Source organism: Oncorhynchus nerka, linkage group LG27 (genome assembly GCF_034236695.1).
Source record: "Oncorhynchus nerka isolate Pitt River linkage group LG27, Oner_Uvic_2.0, whole genome shotgun sequence".
Classification (NCBI taxonomy): Eukaryota; Metazoa; Chordata; class Actinopteri; order Salmoniformes; family Salmonidae; genus Oncorhynchus; species Oncorhynchus nerka.
The window spans coordinates 66,719,747-66,737,942 of record NC_088422.1 but is presented as its reverse complement, the minus strand read 5'-3'; the positions used below and the strand labels follow the sequence as shown (position 1 = coordinate 66,737,942).

The window sequence follows — 18,196 nt, the reverse complement described above, 5'->3', positions numbered from 1 at the left end:
CGGTTGCTGATAATGGGCCTCTGCACGCCTATGTAGATATTCCATTAAAAATCTGCCGTTTTCAGCTACAATAGTCATTTACAACATTAACAATGTCTACACTGCACTTCTGATCAATTTGATGTTATTTTAATGGACCAAAAATTTGCTTTTCTTTCAAAATAAAGGATATTTCTAAGTGACCCCAAACTTTTGAACGGTGGTGTATATTTACAAAAAAAATGTATGGGGGAATGGAAATGATGCAGACAATTACATTGATGGAAGCCACATTCTATCTGCAATGTTAAACTGATTTAACCTCTAAAATCATAGTTGCACACGCCATGTAGCCTAGCCCATAGGCCTATACAGTGGGGAGAACAAGTATTTGATACACTGATGATTTTGCAGGTTTTCCCACTTACAAAGCATGTAGAGGTCTGTAATTTTTTATCATAGGTACACTTCAACTGTGAGAGACGGAATCTAAAACAAAAATCCAGAAAATCACATTGTATGATTTTTAAGTTATTCATTTGCATTTTATTGCATGACATAAGTATTTGATCACCTACCAACCAGTAAGAATTCCGGCTCTCACAGACCTGTTAGTTTTTAAGAAGCCCTCCTGTTCTCCACTCATTACCTGTATAAACTGCACCTGTTTGAACTCGTTACCTGTATATAAGACACCTGTCCACACACTCAATCAAACAGACTCCAACCTCTCCACAATGGCCAAGACCAGAGAGCTGTGTAAGGACACCAGGGCTAAAATTGTAGACCTGCACAAGGCTGGGATGGGCTACAGGACAATAGGCAAGCAGCTTGGTGAGAAGTCAACAACTGTTGGCGCAATTATTAGAAAATGGAAGAAGTTCAAGATGACAGTCAATCACCCTCGGTCTGGGGCTCCATACAAGATCTCACCTCGTGGGGCATCAATGATCATGAGGAAGGTGAGGGATCAGCCCAGAACTACACGGCAGGACCTGGTCAATGACTTGAAGAGAACTGGGACCACAGTCTCAAAGAAAACCATTAGTAACACACTACGCCGTCATGGATTAAAATCCTGCAGTGCACGCAAGGTCCCCCTGCTCAAGCCAGCGCATGTCCAGGCCCGTCTGAAGTTTGCCGATGACCATCTGGATGATCCAGAGGAGGAATGGGAGAAGGCCATGTGGTCTGATGAGACAAAAAATATAGCTTTTTGGTCTAAACTCCACTCGCCGTGTTTGGAGGAAGAAGAAGGATGAGTACAACCCCAAGAACACCATCCCAACCGTGAAGCATGGAGGTTGAAACATCATTCTTTGGGATGCTTTTCTGCAAAGGGGACAGGATGACTGCACCGTATTGAGGGGAGGATGGATGGGGCCATGTATCACGAGATCTTGGCCAACAACCTCCTCTCAGTAAGAGCATTGAAGATGGGTCGTGGCTGGGTCTTCCAGATTGACAACGACCCAAAACACACAGCCAGGGCAACTAAGGAGTGGCTCCGTAAGAAGCATCTCAAGGTCCTGGAGTGGCCTAGCCAGTCTCCAGACCTGAACCCAATAGAAAATCTTTGGAGGGAGCTGAAAGTCCGTATTGCCCAGCGACAGCCCCGAAACCTGAAGGATCTGGAGAAGGTCTGTATGGAGGAGTGGACCAAAATCCCTGCTGCAGTGTGTGCAAACCTAGTCGGCAGTGTATCAAATACTGGTTCTCCCCACTGTATGTTTTGTATCATAAGGTTTGAATCACAACTAAAGTGACCAAATAACTTCTTGGAATTAAGCACATTCATTTGTTTTATAACCGGCGTATAGCCTAGCTGGCATACATAGGCAGCGTGTGAGTTTCAAGTTTGGGGAAGATCATTTTCACCATAAAAATGCACCTTTATAATAAAATGATGTGCATAATCGCATTTGCGGTCACTTTTGAGAATGGTGTTTTCTCACTAATTGATAACATTTTGGACCTATTGTCATGTTCTGACCATAGAAAACCTTTATTTTCTATGGTAGAGTAGGTCAGGGCGTGACTAGGGGGGTTAGTCTAGATTATATTTTCTATGTGGGGTTCTAGGTGGTTTTTTCTATGTTGGGGTTTTGGTATGATTCCCAATTAGAGGCAGCTGGCTATCGTTGTCTCTTATTGGGGATCATACTTAAGTAGCATTTTTTCCACCTGTGGGTTATGGGATATTGTTTATGTTAAGTTGCCTGTTAGCACTGCATTGTCGTCATGGTTTGTTTATTCTTTATTGTTTTGGTTTTTCTAAGTTTCACTTTCTTTAATAAATAATGTGGAACTCTACATACGCTGCGCCTTGGTCCGACCATTATTACGAACATCGTGACACCTATAGCCTACTGCCATGTTACATTGCTGCGCTTATAATGTGAAAAAATAGTCTAATAGTTTATCAACATTTTAAGCTACAGTAAACCACAGTTGCATCAACATCATTTATTTTTTTATGATGCGAGTGGTTGTATTAATATGGGATCTATCGCATCCCACAACTGTCCCAGACGATGTTTGACATTTTGATTTCTCGCACAAAAGGACAAGTTGACCAATAGAATAGATCAACTTTTATACTATGGGGATAGAATATTGACATAGGCTAGTGCTTTGCTGTTCGTTAGGCCTACTCATCTTGTTGGCTGACAAATAGTAAATGTGGACAGTTATTCCAATATTTTCAAAATTTGCCTCAGAATTCAATAAGAAGGACGCGCAGTTGCGTCCCCAATGTGTCTGTCTTCACTTGTAGCCTACAGGTGCTGAGATGCCTGGGAGAAGAAACAGATCACGTGATGGGCATTGGTTAATAAGAATTGAGATATCTGAGACAGCCATGGAAGTGAGAGGTGCTTCAGAGCATGCAGCCGGGTGATGGGAATTATAATTATTATATTCAGCCCAAGGGCACAATGGCCGCTGGCCGAAAAAGGCATGGATCTTTTTAGGGGGAAATTAAAAGTCTAAACATATAGGCCTCCTGAGTGTGCGCAGCGGTCTAAGGCACTGCATCGCTACAGGTGTCACTACAGAACCAGGTTCGATCCCAGGCTGTATCACAACCGGCCGTGATGGGAGTCCCATAGGGCGGTGCACAATTGGCCCAGTGTCGTCCGGGTTAGGGGAGAATTTGGCCGGGGGGGGCTTTACTTGGCTCATTGTGCTCTAGCGACTCCATGTGTGGGTTGTGCGCTTGCAGGCTGACCTCGTCGTCAATTGAGCAGTGTTCTCTCCGACACATTGGTGTGGGTGGGTGTTAGAATGTGTGGTTTGGCAGGTCATGTTTCAGAGGACGCATGACTCGACCTTCGCCTCCCGAGCCCGTTGGGGAGTTGCAGTGATGAGACAAGATTGAAATTGGTGGAAAAAATGGGGTACAATACAAAAAAATTCAAACATGTAGCCCAATGTTTGTATCACAACTAAAGTTACATAATTAATACTAAATTAAGCATATAGGAGGACTAATTGATTTGTTAACCGCTCAACACAGAATAGCCGCATGTATGTACTCCCTCAGAAACCATTTGGAGAAAATATCCTTTCTATTTTATGTTCAACTGTATTCATCATACTATTCTTCATACTATAAAATAATATAAAATAATGCAATGGAATACTAAGCAAATCTTGTCTGTTAAATTAATTTTTTTATTTTTGTATTTCACGTTTATTTAACCAGGTAGGCCAATTGAGAACTAGTTCTCATTTACAACTGCGACCTGGCCAAGATAAAGCAAAGCAGAGCAACAAAAACAACAACACAGAGTTACACATAAACAAATGTACAGCCAATAACACAATAGAAAAGAAAAATATACAAATCTATGTACAGTGTGTGCAAATGTAGTAGAGTATGGAGATAGGCAATAAATAGGTCATAGAGGCAAAATAATTACAATTTAACATTAATACTGGAGTGATAGATGTGCAGATGATGATGTGCAAGTAGAGATACTGGGGTGCAAATGAGCAAGAGGGTAAGTAATAATATGGGGATGAGGTAGTTGGGTGTGCTATTTACAGATTGGCTGTGTACAGGTACAGTGAATGGTAAGCTGCTCTGACAGCTGATGCTTAAAGTTAGAGAGGGAGATATAAGACTCCAGCTTCAGAGATTTTTGCAATTCGTTCCAGTCATTGGCAGCGTAGAACTGGAAGGAAAGGAAAGGAAGTGTTGGCTTTGGGGATGACCAGTGCAATATACCTGCTGGAGTGCGTGCTACGGGTGGGTGTTTCTATGGTGACCAGTGAGCTGAGATAAGGTGGGGCTTTACCTAGCAAAGACTTATAGATGACCTGGAGCCAGTGGGTTTGGCGACGGATATGTAGTGAGGAATTAGTGTAGCCCACAGCCATATGGCATAGCCAGATCAGGGCCTAACATAAGGAGAGCTCAGAATATGCTATTATGTTTTTCTGAAATAGACAACATTTTCTTCATATCATGTTTCCTTAGACTTGTCTAAAATAAATAACGGATTTATTGTGATGGTGTAGACTATTCTTATATGGATTTATTGACTTTTTAAAATGTAGATGTTTTAAAGGTCTGCGTCAGTGGCTTGTATGCTATGCGTGGAAGCCAGGAGATGCTAATATGTTCATGTTAATTAACTCTAAATGGGAAGGAAGATGGAAAACTATATTCACTTCGTAATATTACTATCATGACGTGACTATGAGACGTGGCTGTATCTAGGGGGATTTGTATTTTGCTGAGCCTGCTAGCTAGCTACATTTCGGCTAGCTAGCAAATCGTGTGAAGTCACCAATATTATTTTAAATAACAATTGAGGTAGCTAGTATGTAATCTAACTCAACACTTAACGACTACAAACTCATTTAAATTACAATAAATAAAGGTTAACTTTCTTGTTTTTCACTGTCCAGCGGCAGCACAAGTGGGCATTTGAACTCATCACATGATCAGCGTCTCATCAGCAACACTAAAAAAGTACTTCCGTGTCACGGAATTTCTGATTTTTTTAAGTAAATGTGCCCAACGTAATAGTAGAAAAGTGTCAATAACCATTAACGATATATGAACAATAATTGTCTAAACATTAACAATGACTCACATTTAAGTGACATTTGCATTACATTTGGGTTTTAAAATATGTTCCAAGGTCAAATAAATGCCCCCAATGCGAATCACTGTTTAATGGAATACGTACAGTATGGGCTTAGTATTGTTGGGAATACTCAGTAGGGTCTCTAGAATGTATAGATGGTGTCATTTCATGGGGCTCTGAATGATACGGTGTTGCTGGACTTTTACTCAACCAATTCCATTGGCGCCCGAATCACATTACATGTGCGCTTACTTCACTCCAGAAAACCCACAAACCAAACAGCAGTGCAGGGCATGCTCATTGAAATAAAGGTGAACAACACCCAAAAATCTTAGTTTCTTAGATTTTTTCCAGACCTCAAAAGTCATCCCCTAATGTGGTTTAAGCATTGTTGTGAACACAACACAGAAGATCCAATTTGGTTGTTTTTCTATTACAAAAGTGTGAGAAAAGGCCGTACCAACGTGTTCTGCTGTGCATGACTGCAAATTAGAGTGTGTTTCATTCTGCAGCGCAGTATTTTGGAGGAAGTTGAGTTCAGGTCCAATATTGACTCTGCACCCAAGACGGAAAGAGGTTGGGCCATCCTAGAAATGTTTTAGTTCATTAATATAGAACATTTAGCAGATCACATTTAATCCAAAGCGATTTACAGTCATGCGTGAATAAATGTTTACGTATGGGTGGTCCTGGGAATCAAACCCAATTGCCTGCCATTGCGATGCTCTACTAAGGTGCATGAAAGGGTTATAAATGCTTTGTGAAGCCTCAATTTAATATGATTTATAAGGCCTTTATTAAACTGTGCTTATACCACCCTTTATAAAGCGCAGGTTTATGTCATATTTGACATAGTGGGTTGTGTCACATTTGACATTGGTGGTTATGTCACACAGTTATGCCACATTTATGACCCATTGATAAAGCATGACATACAGTTATAGATGATTTGTTACAAATATTTGCAGTGTTTATGAAGGATTTATAAGCTGCATGTCATTTAAGGCAGGACCTTCTACTGCATCCGTATCAAAGTCCTTACAATAACACGATGCAGGGGAATTAAATATAGCTGATGAACAAGGTGTAAAGCTATGCTGTTTTATTTGAGGAATGACCTCACTGGTCGGTGCACCACATCAACACTCTATATTCTGTCAACGGATGATGCAGACCTGTTAAAGTTGACATTGGCATCAAGGTGCTGGTACTAACATGACTGAATCAATTGCTGTTGAAGGATACTATGTGTTGAGCCAAGTGTCTTGTTCTAGGTTTGCCAGACCTGGTTCCTGATCCCAACTATGTGCAGGCCTCCACGTATATCCAGAGGGCTCACATGTACTCTCTCCGCTGTGCTGCCGAGGAGAAATGCTTGGCAAGGTAAGAGACCATTTGAAACCTTTTAAGTGTTTTAATAAGTGTCTGTGTTTGCTTTGGAAGAGGAGAACACACATCATGTTGTTCGTCGTCACTCTGCACACTTTAATGGCATGAAAGATTATCACCGGTTTTTGCAAGCCAGTATGCACATGCTAATGAACAATCAGTCTCCTCCACTTAGAACAGATTGAAAGATTCCATGTGCCTATCTGTGAATATTCTCATTTAATGTCTCAGCACCGGACAGTTTTATCTACCTACTTAGTAAAGTTACTCCTTATCTAATTTGCAGTATATAAAGTTTGGAACCCAGTTCACAGTGCAACATCAATAACCTCAAATCTGGTGCCTGTCACTAAGGCTGCATTTACACAATTTGGATATGTTGCCTCTAATTGGTCTTTCGACCAATCAGATCATATATTTTGCCGATAATTGGGCAAAAGATCAGATTTGAGCTGCCTGTGTAAACACAGCCTAAAGCGTGTCTATCTAACCTGGCATGTCAGTAAATGGTTCTCTGAGTGGTTTGGTCTGCAGTCGCAGCACACATAATGGTCCTCTGACTTTGGCCCCAGGGTTAGATGGGTACGGTACAATTGCCCAGGCTGCAGAGCATTTAAATGATGGCGATGAACTTTGTTGTCCCACTGGCTCTTCTGTTTGCACTCCTTCCCATCTCAAGCACAGCCATTCCTCAAAGCCCTCTCATATCCTGTCTGTGTTATCAGCAGTCATGGACAGATGGCCTTGTATAATGTGTTATACACACCAATGTCAACAACAGCCATAAGATGAATTGCAAAGATTTTTACTGATACTTTGGAATGCAGGTTATTATTAAAACAATTAATTAAACCTGTCCACTACAAAGGTTTCCTTGCTACAAGACTGAAAAGGTGTGCAGTAGGCTATGAAGATTAATCACAGTAATCTGTAATGTGAATTATTTATTTATCATATTCCTTCCCTGTAGCTTTTCCAGGCCCGCTCAATTCTGTCTAGTTGCAGGAACACATTGTGAGCCTGAGGTATCAGAAACTCACCGGGACAACCCTTGGGAGACTAGTTCTCTGTAGCCATCTGTACTTTCCTTCACTCTTTGCTATTCCATACTTTGTGTTTGTCTCCCCACAGCACTGCCTACAGCGCTGAGACTACAGACTATGACATCAGAGTCCTGCTTCGCTTCCCACAGAGGGTTAAGAACCAAGGGACGGCTGACTTCATGCCCAACCGACCCCGACACACCTGGGAGTGGCACAGCTGCCATCAGTGAGTAACCAAACCCATATATGCTATTGGTTTATGATACTCAAATCAAATCAAATTGTATTTCTCACATGCGCCGAAAACAACAGGTGTAGACCTTACAGGGAAATGCTTACTTACAAGCCCTTACCCGACAATGCAGTTTTAAGAAAAAATTGAAAATAAAATAAAAGTAATAAATAATTAGAGAGCAGCAGTAAAATAACAATAGCGAGGCTATATAAAGGGGGTGCCGGTACAGAGTCAGTGTGCGAGGGCACCGGTTAGTCGAGGTAATTGAGGTAATATATGTTAGACATTTGACTAGATGTTCAGGAGTTTTATGGCTTGGGGGTAGAAGCTGTTTAGAAGCATCTTGGACCTAGACTTCGCACTCTGGTACCACTTGCCGTGCGGTAGCAGAGAGAACAGTCTATAACTAGGGTGTCTGGATTCTTTGACCATTTTTAGGGCCTTCCTCTGACACCGTCTGGTATAGAGGTCCTGGATGGCAGGAAGCTTGTCCCCAGTGATGTACTGGGCCGTACGCACTACACTCTGTAGTGCCTTGTGGTCGGAGGCTGAGCAGTTGCCATATGAGGCAGTATTGCAACCCGTCAGGATGCTCTCGATGGTGCAGCTATTGAACCTTTTGAGGATCTGAGTACCCATGCCAAATCTTGTCAGTCTCCTAAGGGGGAATATATTTTGTCATGCCCTCTTCATGACTGTCTTGGTGTGCTTGGACCATGATAGTTTGTTGGTGATGTGGACGTCAAGGAACTTAAAGCTCTCAACCTGCTCCACTGCAGCCCCGTCGATGAGAATGGGGTGTGCTTGGACATCCTTTCCCTGTAGTCCACAATCATCTCCTTTGTCTTGATCACGTTGAGGGAGAGGTTGATGTCCTTGCACCACACAGTCCTTAGCTTAGTGAAGAACTTTGAGGGCACTATGGTGTTGAACGCTGAGCTGTAGTCAATGAATAGCATTCTCACATAGGTGTTATTTTTGTCCAGGTGTGAAAGGGCAGTGTGGATCAGTTAGGGCGGTATGCAAATTGGAGTGGGTCTAGGGTTTCTGGGATAATGGTGTTAATGTGAGCCATGACCAGCACTTCATGGCTACAGACATGTGTACTACGTGTCGGTAGTCATTTAGGCAGGTTACCTTAGTGTTCTTGGGCACAGGGACTATGGTGGTCCACGTGATACATGTTGGTATTACAGACTCAGACAGGGAGAAGTTGAAAATGTCAGTGAAGACACTTGCCAGTTGGTCTGCGCATGCTCAGAGTACACGTCCTGGTAATCCGTCTGGCCCTGTAGCCTTGTGAATGTTAACCTGTTTAAAGGTCTTACTCACATCGGCTGCGGAGAGCGTGATCACACAGTCGTCTGGAACAGCTGATTCTCTCATGCATGTTTCAGTTACTTGCCTCGAAGCGAGCATAGAAGTTATTTAGCTGTGCTTCCCTTTGTAGTCTGTAATAGTTTGCAGGCCCTGCCACATCCGACGAGCGTCGGAGCCGATGTAGTACGATTCAATCTTAGTCCTGTATTGACGCTTTGCCTGTTTGATGGTTCGCCGGAGGGCATTGTGGGATTTCTTATAAGCTTCCGGGTTAGAGTCCTTGCTCCTTGAAAGCGGCAGCTCTACCCTTTAGCTCAGTGCGATTGTTTCCTGCAATCCATGGCTTCTGGTTGGGGTACGTACGTACAGTCACTGTGGGGACGACGTCCTCGATGCACTTATTGATAAAGCCAGTGACTGATGTGGTGTACTCCTCAATGCTATCGGAAGAATCCCGAAACATATTCCAGTCTGTGCTAGCAAAACAGTCCTGTAGTTTAGCATCTGTTTCATCTGACCACTTTTTTATAGACCGAGTCACTGGTGCTTCCTGCTTTCATTTTTGCTTGTAAGCAGGAATCAAGAGGATAGAATTAGGGTCAGATTTGCCAAATGGAGGACGAGGGAGAGCTTTGTACGCGTCTCTTTGTGTGGAATAAAGCTGGTCTAGAATGTTTTTCCCTCTGGTTGCACATTTAACATGCTGATAGAAATGAGGTCAAACTGATTTAAGCTTCCCTGAATTAAAGTACCCGGCCACTAGGAGCGTAGCCTCTGGATGAGCATTTTCCTATTTTCTCATGGCAGTATGCAGCTCATTGAGTGCGGTTTTAGTGCCAGCATCGGTCTGTGGTGTTGTGTAGACAGCTATGAAAAATACAGATGAAAACTCTCTAGGTAGAAGCCACTACAGCTTATCATGAGATACTCTACCTCAGGCGAGTAAAACCTTGAGACTTCCTTAGATATCGTGCACCAGCTGTTGTTTACAACTATTCATAGAGTGCCACCCCTTGTCTTACCAGAGGATGCTTTTCTATCCTGCCGGTACAGTGTATAACCCGCCAGCTATTCATGTCGGTTATTCATGTTATTCATGTTGGTGAATCATAAGATATTAGTTTTTAGTGTCCCGTTGGTAGGATATACAGTACGTGCTTTTAGTTTGTCCATTTTATTATCCAGAAATTGTACGTTGGCCAATGGTACCGATGGCAAAGGCAGATTAGCCACTCGTTGCCGGATCCTCACAAGACACCCCTATCTCCTTCCTCGATACCTCAGTCTCTTTCTAATGCAAATGACGGGGATGAGGACCTGTTCGGGTGTCTGGAGTAAATCCCTCTCTTCCGACTCATTAAAGAAAAATGATTTGTCCAATTCGAGGTGAGTAATCGCTGTTCTGATGTCCAGAAGCTCTTTTCGGTCATAAGAGACAGTAGCAACAACATTCTGTATAAAATAAGTTACAAACAATGTGAAAAAACAAACAAAACAGCACGATTGGTTAAGAGCCCATAAAACAGCACGATTGGTTAAGAGCCCATAAAACAGCACGATTGGTTAAGAGCCCATAAAACAGCAGCCATCCTCTCCGTTGCCATTGTACACAACCTTGCTATTATACTAAAAACTGTAAGACCCTTGCTCTACAGGGTTAATCAGATTTGCTGTTTCACGTGACATTAAAAGTTGTCTGTTTAGCTCATTCGTTTTCTATTAGTTTGGTTAGCTGAGTTCGGTGCGTTCAGGTTTGATCTTTTTTTTGTGAAATCATGGCTTTACTTAATACAGTATGTCATGACATCACTGATATGTTTGGACACCCTCTGCCCTGCCCTTCCTCTATGACCTTGCATTCCACAATGATTTTGTTGGTCACAGTATGTCTGGGTTCAAAGGGTTTGTGCAACAAGTCTCAGGCTGTACTTACTGTCCTCAGCTCTATGGAATGTCGACTGCCCGTTAGCAGATTGGCAATGTTGTCTGCTGACATCACTGTTCGTTTATACATTGGTTTCCAGGGCGGGAGTTAGCCAATGCAACAGCTTGATTTGATTGGCCAATGGAAATGGGAATATAATCCATAAATGTTCCTGTCAATCTGTGCCCTGGCATCATAGACCTGGTATTATATGATGACATGATTGTGTGTTAGTGGAACAGCACAGAACTCCTCGACTCCCAAGTGGCACAGCGGTCTAAGGCACTGCATCTCAGTGCAAGAGGCGTCACTGCAGTACCTGGTTCAAATGAAGGCTGCATCACATCTGGCCAGGATTGCGATTCCCATAGGGTGGTGCACAATTGGCCCAGCATCGGCCGGGTTAGGCCATCACTGTAAATAAGAATTTGTTCTTATTAACTTAACTAAATAAAAATAACACAGTAACAAGTGTGCTTGTTTTGAGAAAACGAACACTCTTTGCCAAATCAACTTTACTGTCCTACATTTTGCCCCCCCCATGGAATATTGTAATACAATGTGTAGTCAGAGTGTGCCCCCTTAATCCACCCATATGTTCATTTGTGTATTGAGCAAATGTTGTACGGTACAGAAAGTTTAGGATAAAACCTTAGAATCAGTGTTTTATGGCGACAAACATAGTATGAACTCGGTTTAATTTAAATAGATTCAGATTTCTCTATTAAGAATTATGTACATCTCAATAATCCATTTACACAATGATCCATTTACACAATGTCAATAATGATCAAACAGTACAACAGATGTTCACAGTTAAATTCTGGATGACGTACAGTGCCTTCGGAATGTAATCAGACCCCTTGACTTTTTTCACATTTTGTTACATTACAGCATTATCCTAAAATTGATTTTAGGATCATCTATCTGCACACAATCTACACACAATACCCCATAATGACAAAGCAAAAACAGTTTTTTAGAAATGTTTATTTATTACAATTTCTAATTTATTATTTTTCTTCTAATTTATTAAAAATTAAAAACAGAAATATCACATTTACATAAGTATTCAGACCCTTTACTCAGTGCTTTGTTGAAGCACCTTTGGCAGCAATTACAGCCTCGAGTCTTCTTGGGTATACCACTACAAGCATGGCACACCTGTATTTGGGGAGTTTCTCCCATTGTTCTCTGCAGATCCTTTCAAGCTCTGTCAGGTTGGATGGGGAGTGTTGCTGCACAGCTATTTTCAGGTCTCCCTAGAGATGTTCGATCGGGTTCAAGGCCGGGCTCTGGCTGGGCATTCAGAGACTTGTCCCGAAGCCACTCCTGTGTTGTTTTGGCTGTGTGCTTAGGGTTGTTGTCCTGTTGGAAGGTGAACCTTCACCCCAGTCTGAGGTTTTGAGCGCTTTGGAGCAGGTTTTCATCAAGGATCTCGCTGTACTTTGCTCCATTCATCTTTGCCTCGATCCTGACTAGTCTCCCAGTCCCTGCCACTGAATGGTGATGTTGCCACCACCATGCCACACCGTAGGGATGGTGCCAGGTTTACTCCAGACGTGATGCTTGGCATTCAGGCCAAAAAGTTGAATCTTGGTTATATTTGCAAAATATCTCTAAAAATATGTTTTCACTTTGTCATTATGGGCTATTGTGTGTAGATTGAGTTTTTTTTTTTACATTTTAGAATAAGAAAAAACTTAATGGGTCTGAATACTTTCCGAAGGCACTGTACATGCAGATATCTTTGGTCCTCTTTTGTTCTCTTTATCTCTATGCAGCACAAGCATACAGTGACCCCTTACCTCGAAGGTCAAAGGTTGTGGCTACTGTTTGTTATGCAGGTGAGTGAGGACCCAAAAGCGGTTTAACAAAAACAGAGTCCTTTAATGTCAAAACACAGGGAAGACATAGATCCTCTTCAGATGTATTGAATGGCAAAATAGACAACCCGCAGAGAGGGCGACAAATAAATCATAAAGTACTTCTGATATTACAGAAGAGTCCCCTTCTTAGCAGCAGAGGAGAATAGCAGGGTTAGCGGCGACAGACTGCTGGTCTCTCTGGGTAGGCACGGGTTGTAGAGGACAGAGGTACCTGATCACACGTAGCATCAGATGAACAGGCAGATTCCGACAGGACGAGACAAGGGTGAAGCAAACGTGACGATAGTTTGGTTCTGGCATGAGAAACTCAAACGAGAATCTGACAAAGACAGAAGCAGGAACAGAGAGAGAAATAGAGAACTAATCAGAGGGAAAAAAGGGAACAGGTGGGAAAAGGGTGAACGAAGTAGTTAGAGAAGATGAGGAACAGCTGGGGGAAGGAAAGGAAGAGAAGGTAACCTAATACGACCAGCAGGGGGAAACGGAGTGAAGAGAAAGAACAGGAACAAGACATAACATGACAATACATGACAGTACCCCCCCACTCACCGAGCGCCTCCTGGCGCACTCGAGGAGGAAACCTGGTGGCAACGGAGGAAATCATCGATCAGCGAACGGTCCAGCACGTCCCGAGAGGGAACCCAACTCCTTTCCTCATGACCGTACCCCTCCCAATCCACTAGGTACTGATGACCACGGCCCCGAGGATGCATGTCCAAAATCTTACGGACCCTGTAGATAGGTGCGCCCTCGACAAGGATGGAGGGGGGGGGGGGGAGACGAGCGGGGGCGCGAAGAACGGGCTTAATACAGGAGACATGGAAGACCGGGTGGATGCGACGAAGATATCGCAGGAGAAGAAGTCGCACTGCGACAGGATTAATGATCTGAGAAATACTGAACGGACCAATGAACCGCGGGGTCAACTTGCGAGAAGCTGTCTTAAGGGGAAGGTTTTGGGTGGAGAGCCATACTCTCTGACCGCGACAATATCTAGGACTCTTAGTTCTACGCTTATTAGCGGCTCTCACAGTCTGCGCCCTATAACGGCAAAGTGCAGACCTGACCCTCTTCCAGGTGCGCTCACAACGTTGGACAAACGCCTGAGCGGAGGGGACGCTGGACTCGGCGAGCTGAGACGAGAACAGCGAAGGCTGGTACCCGAGGCTACTCTGAAAAGGAGATATCCCGGTCGCAGACGAAGGAAGCGAGTTGTGGGCGTATTCTGCCCAGGGAAGCTGTTCTGACCAAGATGCAGGGTTACGAAAAGAAAGACTGCGTAAGATGCGACCAATAGTCTGATTGGCCCGTTCTGCTTGACCGTTAGACTGGGGGTGAAAGCCGGAAGAGAGACTGACGGAAGCCCCAATCAAACGGCAAAACTCCCTCCAAAATTGAGATGTGAATTGCGGACCCCTGTCCGAAACGACGTCTGACGGAAGGCCATGAATTCTGAAAACATTCTCGATGATGATTTGTGCCGTCTCTTTAGCAGAAGGGAGCTTAGCGAGGGGAATAAAATCAGCCGCCTTAGAGAACCTATCGACAACCGTAAGAATAACAGTCTTCCCCGCTGACGAAGGCAGTCCGGTGATAAAGTCTAAGGCGATGTGAGACCACGGTCGAGAGGGAATGGGAAGCGGTCTGAGACGGCCGGCAGGAGGAGAGTTACCGGACTTAGTCTGCGCGCAGACCGAACAAGCAGCCACGAAACGACGCGTGTCACGCTCCCGAGTGGGCCACCAAAAACGCTGGCGAATGGAAGCAAGCGTACCCCGAACGCCGGGGTGGCCAGCTAACTTGGCAGAGTGAGCCCAGTGAAGAACGGCCAGACGAGTAGGAACGGGAACGAAAATAAGTTTCCTAGGACAAGCGCGCGGCGACGGAGTGTGAGTGAGAGCTTGCTTTACCTGCCTCTCAATTCCCCAGACAGTCAACCCGACAACACGCCCCTCAGGGAGAATCCCCTCGGGGTCGGTGGAGGCTACTGAAGAACTGAAGAGACGAGATAAAGCATCAGGCTTGGTGTTCTTAGAGCCCGGACGATAAGAAATAACGAACTCGAAACGAGCGAAAAACAGCGCCCAACGAGCCTATGACCTAGGTTCCTATGGTCAGTCCAAACGACAAAAGGAACGGTCGCCCCCTCCAACCACTGTCGCCATTCGCCTAGGGCTAAGCGGATGGCGAGCAGTTCGCGGTTTCCCACATCATAGTTACGTTCCGACGGCGACAGGCGATGAGAAAAATACGCGCAAGGGTGGACCTTGTCGTCAGAAAGGGAGCGCTGAGAAAGAATGGCTCCCACGCCCACCTCTGACGCGTCAACCTCGACAACGAACTGTCTAGAGACGTCAGGTGTAACAAGGATAGGTGCGGATGTAAACCGATTCTTGAGGAGATCAAAAGCTCCCTGGGCGGAAACGGACCACTTAAAGCACGTCTTGACAGAAGTAAGGGCTGTGAGAGGAGCTGCCACCTGACCAAAATTACGGATGAAACGACGATAGAAATTCGCGAAGCCGAGAAAGCGCTGCAGCTCGACGCGTGACTTAGGGGCGGGCCAATCGATGACAGCTTGGACCTTAGCGGGATCCATCTTAATGCCTTCAGCGGAAATAACAGAACCGAGAAATGTGACGGAGGAGGCATGAAAAGAGCACTTCTCAGCCTTCACATAAAGACAATTCTCTAAAAGGCGCTGGAGGACACGTCGAACGTGCTGAACATGAATCTGGAGTGACGGTGAAAAAATCAGGATATCGTCAAGGTAAACGAAAACAAAGATGTTCAGCATGTCTCTCAGGACGTCATTCACTAATGCCTGAAAGACAGCTGGAGCGTTAGCGAGGCCAAAAGGAAGAACCCGGTATTCAAAGTGCCCTAACGGAGTGTTAAACGCCGTTTTCCACTCGTCCCCCTCCCTGATGCGCACGAGATGGTAAGCGTTACGAAGGTCCAACTTAGTGAAAAACCTGGCTCCCTGCAGGATCTCGAAGACTGAAGACATAAGAGGAAGCGGATAACGATTCTTAACTGTTATGTCATTCAGCCCTCGATAATCTACGCAGGGGCGCAGGGACCCGTCCTTCTTCTTAACAAAAAAAACCCCCGCTCCGGCGGGAGAGGAGGAGGGGACTATGGTACCAGCATCGAGAGCTACAGACAAATAATCCTCGAGAGCCTTACGTTCGGGAGCCGACAGAGAGTATAGTCTACCCCGGGGGGGAGTGGTTCCCGGAAGGAGATTAATACTACAATCATACGACCGGTGCGGAGGAAGAGAGGTGGCCCTGGACCGACTGAACACCGTGCGCAGATCGTGATATTCCTCCGGCACCCCCGTCAAATCACCAGGCTCCTCCTGTGAAGAAGAGACAGAGGAAACAGGAGGGATAGCAGACATTAAACATTCCACATGACAAGAGACGTTCCAGGAGAGGATAGAATTACTAGACCAATTAATAGAAGGATTATGACAAACTAGCCAGGGATGGCCCAAAACAACAGGTGTAAAAGGTGAACGAAAAATTAAAAAAGAAATGGTTTCGCTATGATTACCAGAGACAGTGAGGGTTAAAGGTAGCGTTTCACGCTGAATCCTGGGGAGAGGACTTACCATCCAAAGCGAACAAGGCCGTGGGCTCCCCTAACTGTCTGAGAGGAATGTCATGTTCCCGAGCCCAGGTTTCGTCCATAAAACAGCCCTCCGCCCCAGAGTCTATCAAGGCACTGCAGGAAGCTGACGAACCGGTCCAGCGTAGATGGACCGACAAGGTAGTGCAGGATCTTGAAGGAGAGACCAGAGTAGTAGCGCTCACCAGTAGCCCTCCGCTTACTGATGAGCTCTGGCTTTTACTGGACATGAAGTGACAAAATGACCAGCGGAACCGCAATAGAGACAGAGGCGGTTGGTGATTCTCCGTTCCCTCTCCTTAGTCGATATGCGGATACCCCCCAGCTGCATAGGCTCAGCACCCGAGCCGGCGGAGGAAGATGGTAGTGATGCGGAGAGGGGGGCAACGGATAACGCGAGCTCCTTACCACGAGCTCGGTGACGAAGATCAACCTGTCGCTCTATGCGAATAGCGAGTTCAATCAAGGAATCCACGCTGGAAGGAACCTCCCGGGAGAGAATCTCATCCTTTACCTCCGCGCGGAGACCCTCCAGAAAACGAGCGAGCAAAGCCGACTCGTTCCAGTCACTGGCGGCAGCAAGAGTGCGAAACTCAATAGAGTAATCTGTTATGGATCGATTACCTTGACATAGGGAAGACAGGGCCCTGGAAGCTTCCTCCCCAAAAACAGAACGATCAAAAACCCATATCATCTCCTCCTTAAAGTCCTGATACTGGTTAGTACACTCAGCCCTCGCCTCCCAGATTGCCGTGCCCCACTCACGAGCCCGTCCAGTAAGGAGAGATATGACGTAGGCGATACGAGCTGTGCTCCTGGTGTAAGTGTTGGGCTGGAGAGAAAACACAATATCACACTGGGTGAGGAACGAGCGGCATTCAGTGGGCTCCCCAGAGTAACACGGCGGGTTATTGATTCTGGGCTCCGGAGATTCGGAAGCCCTGGAAGTGGCCGGTGGATCGAGGCGGAGATGGTGAATCTGTTTTGTGAGGTCGGAGACTTGGGCGGCCAGGGTCTCAACGGCATGTCGAGCAGCAGACAATTCCTGCTCGTGTCTGCCTAGCATTGCTCCCTGGATCTCGACGGCTGAGTGGAGAGGATCCGAAGTCGCTGGGTCCATTCTTGGTCAGATTCTTCTGTTATGCAGGTGAGTGAGGACCCAAAAGCGGTTTAACAAAAACAGAGTCCTTTAATGTCAAAACACAGGGAAGACATAGATCCTCTTCAGATGTATTGAATGGCAAAATAGACAACCCGCAGAGAGGGCGACAAATAAATCATAAAGTCCTTCTGATATTACAGAAGAGTCCCCTTCTTAGCAGCAGAGGAGAATAGCAGGGTTAGCGGCGACAGACTGCTGGTCTCTCTGGGTAGGCGCGGGTTGTAGAGGACAGAGGTACCTGATCACACGTAGCATCAGATGAACAGGCAGATTCCGACAGGACGAGACAAGGGTGAAGCAAACGTGACGATAGTTTGGTTCTGGCATGAGAAACTCAAACGAGAATCTGACAAAGACAGAAGCAGGAACAGAGAGAGAAATAGAGAACTAATCAGAGGGAAAAAAGGGAACAGGTGGGAAAAGGGTGAACGAGGTAGTTAGAGAAGATGAGGAACAGCTGGGGGAAGGAAAGGAAGAGAAGTTAACCTAATACGACCAGCAGGGGGAAACGGAGTGAAGA

The 18,196-nt window shown here is 45.1% G+C and overlaps 1 protein-coding gene across 1 annotated transcript in view; it reads left to right on the top strand.

Annotated features, from left to right (window-relative positions):
• The window catches only part of LOC115112183 (lysyl oxidase homolog 1-like), a 39,366-nt gene that overhangs the window by 7,144 nt on the left and 14,026 nt on the right, over positions 1–18,196 (top strand). Inside the window, exons 2-3 of the mRNA XM_029639045.2 lie at positions 6,353–6,461; positions 7,599–7,736. Coding sequence (XP_029494905.2) covers positions 6,353–6,461; positions 7,599–7,736 — 247 coding nt within the window. The remainder of the gene's footprint in view (positions 1–6,352; positions 6,462–7,598; positions 7,737–18,196) is intronic.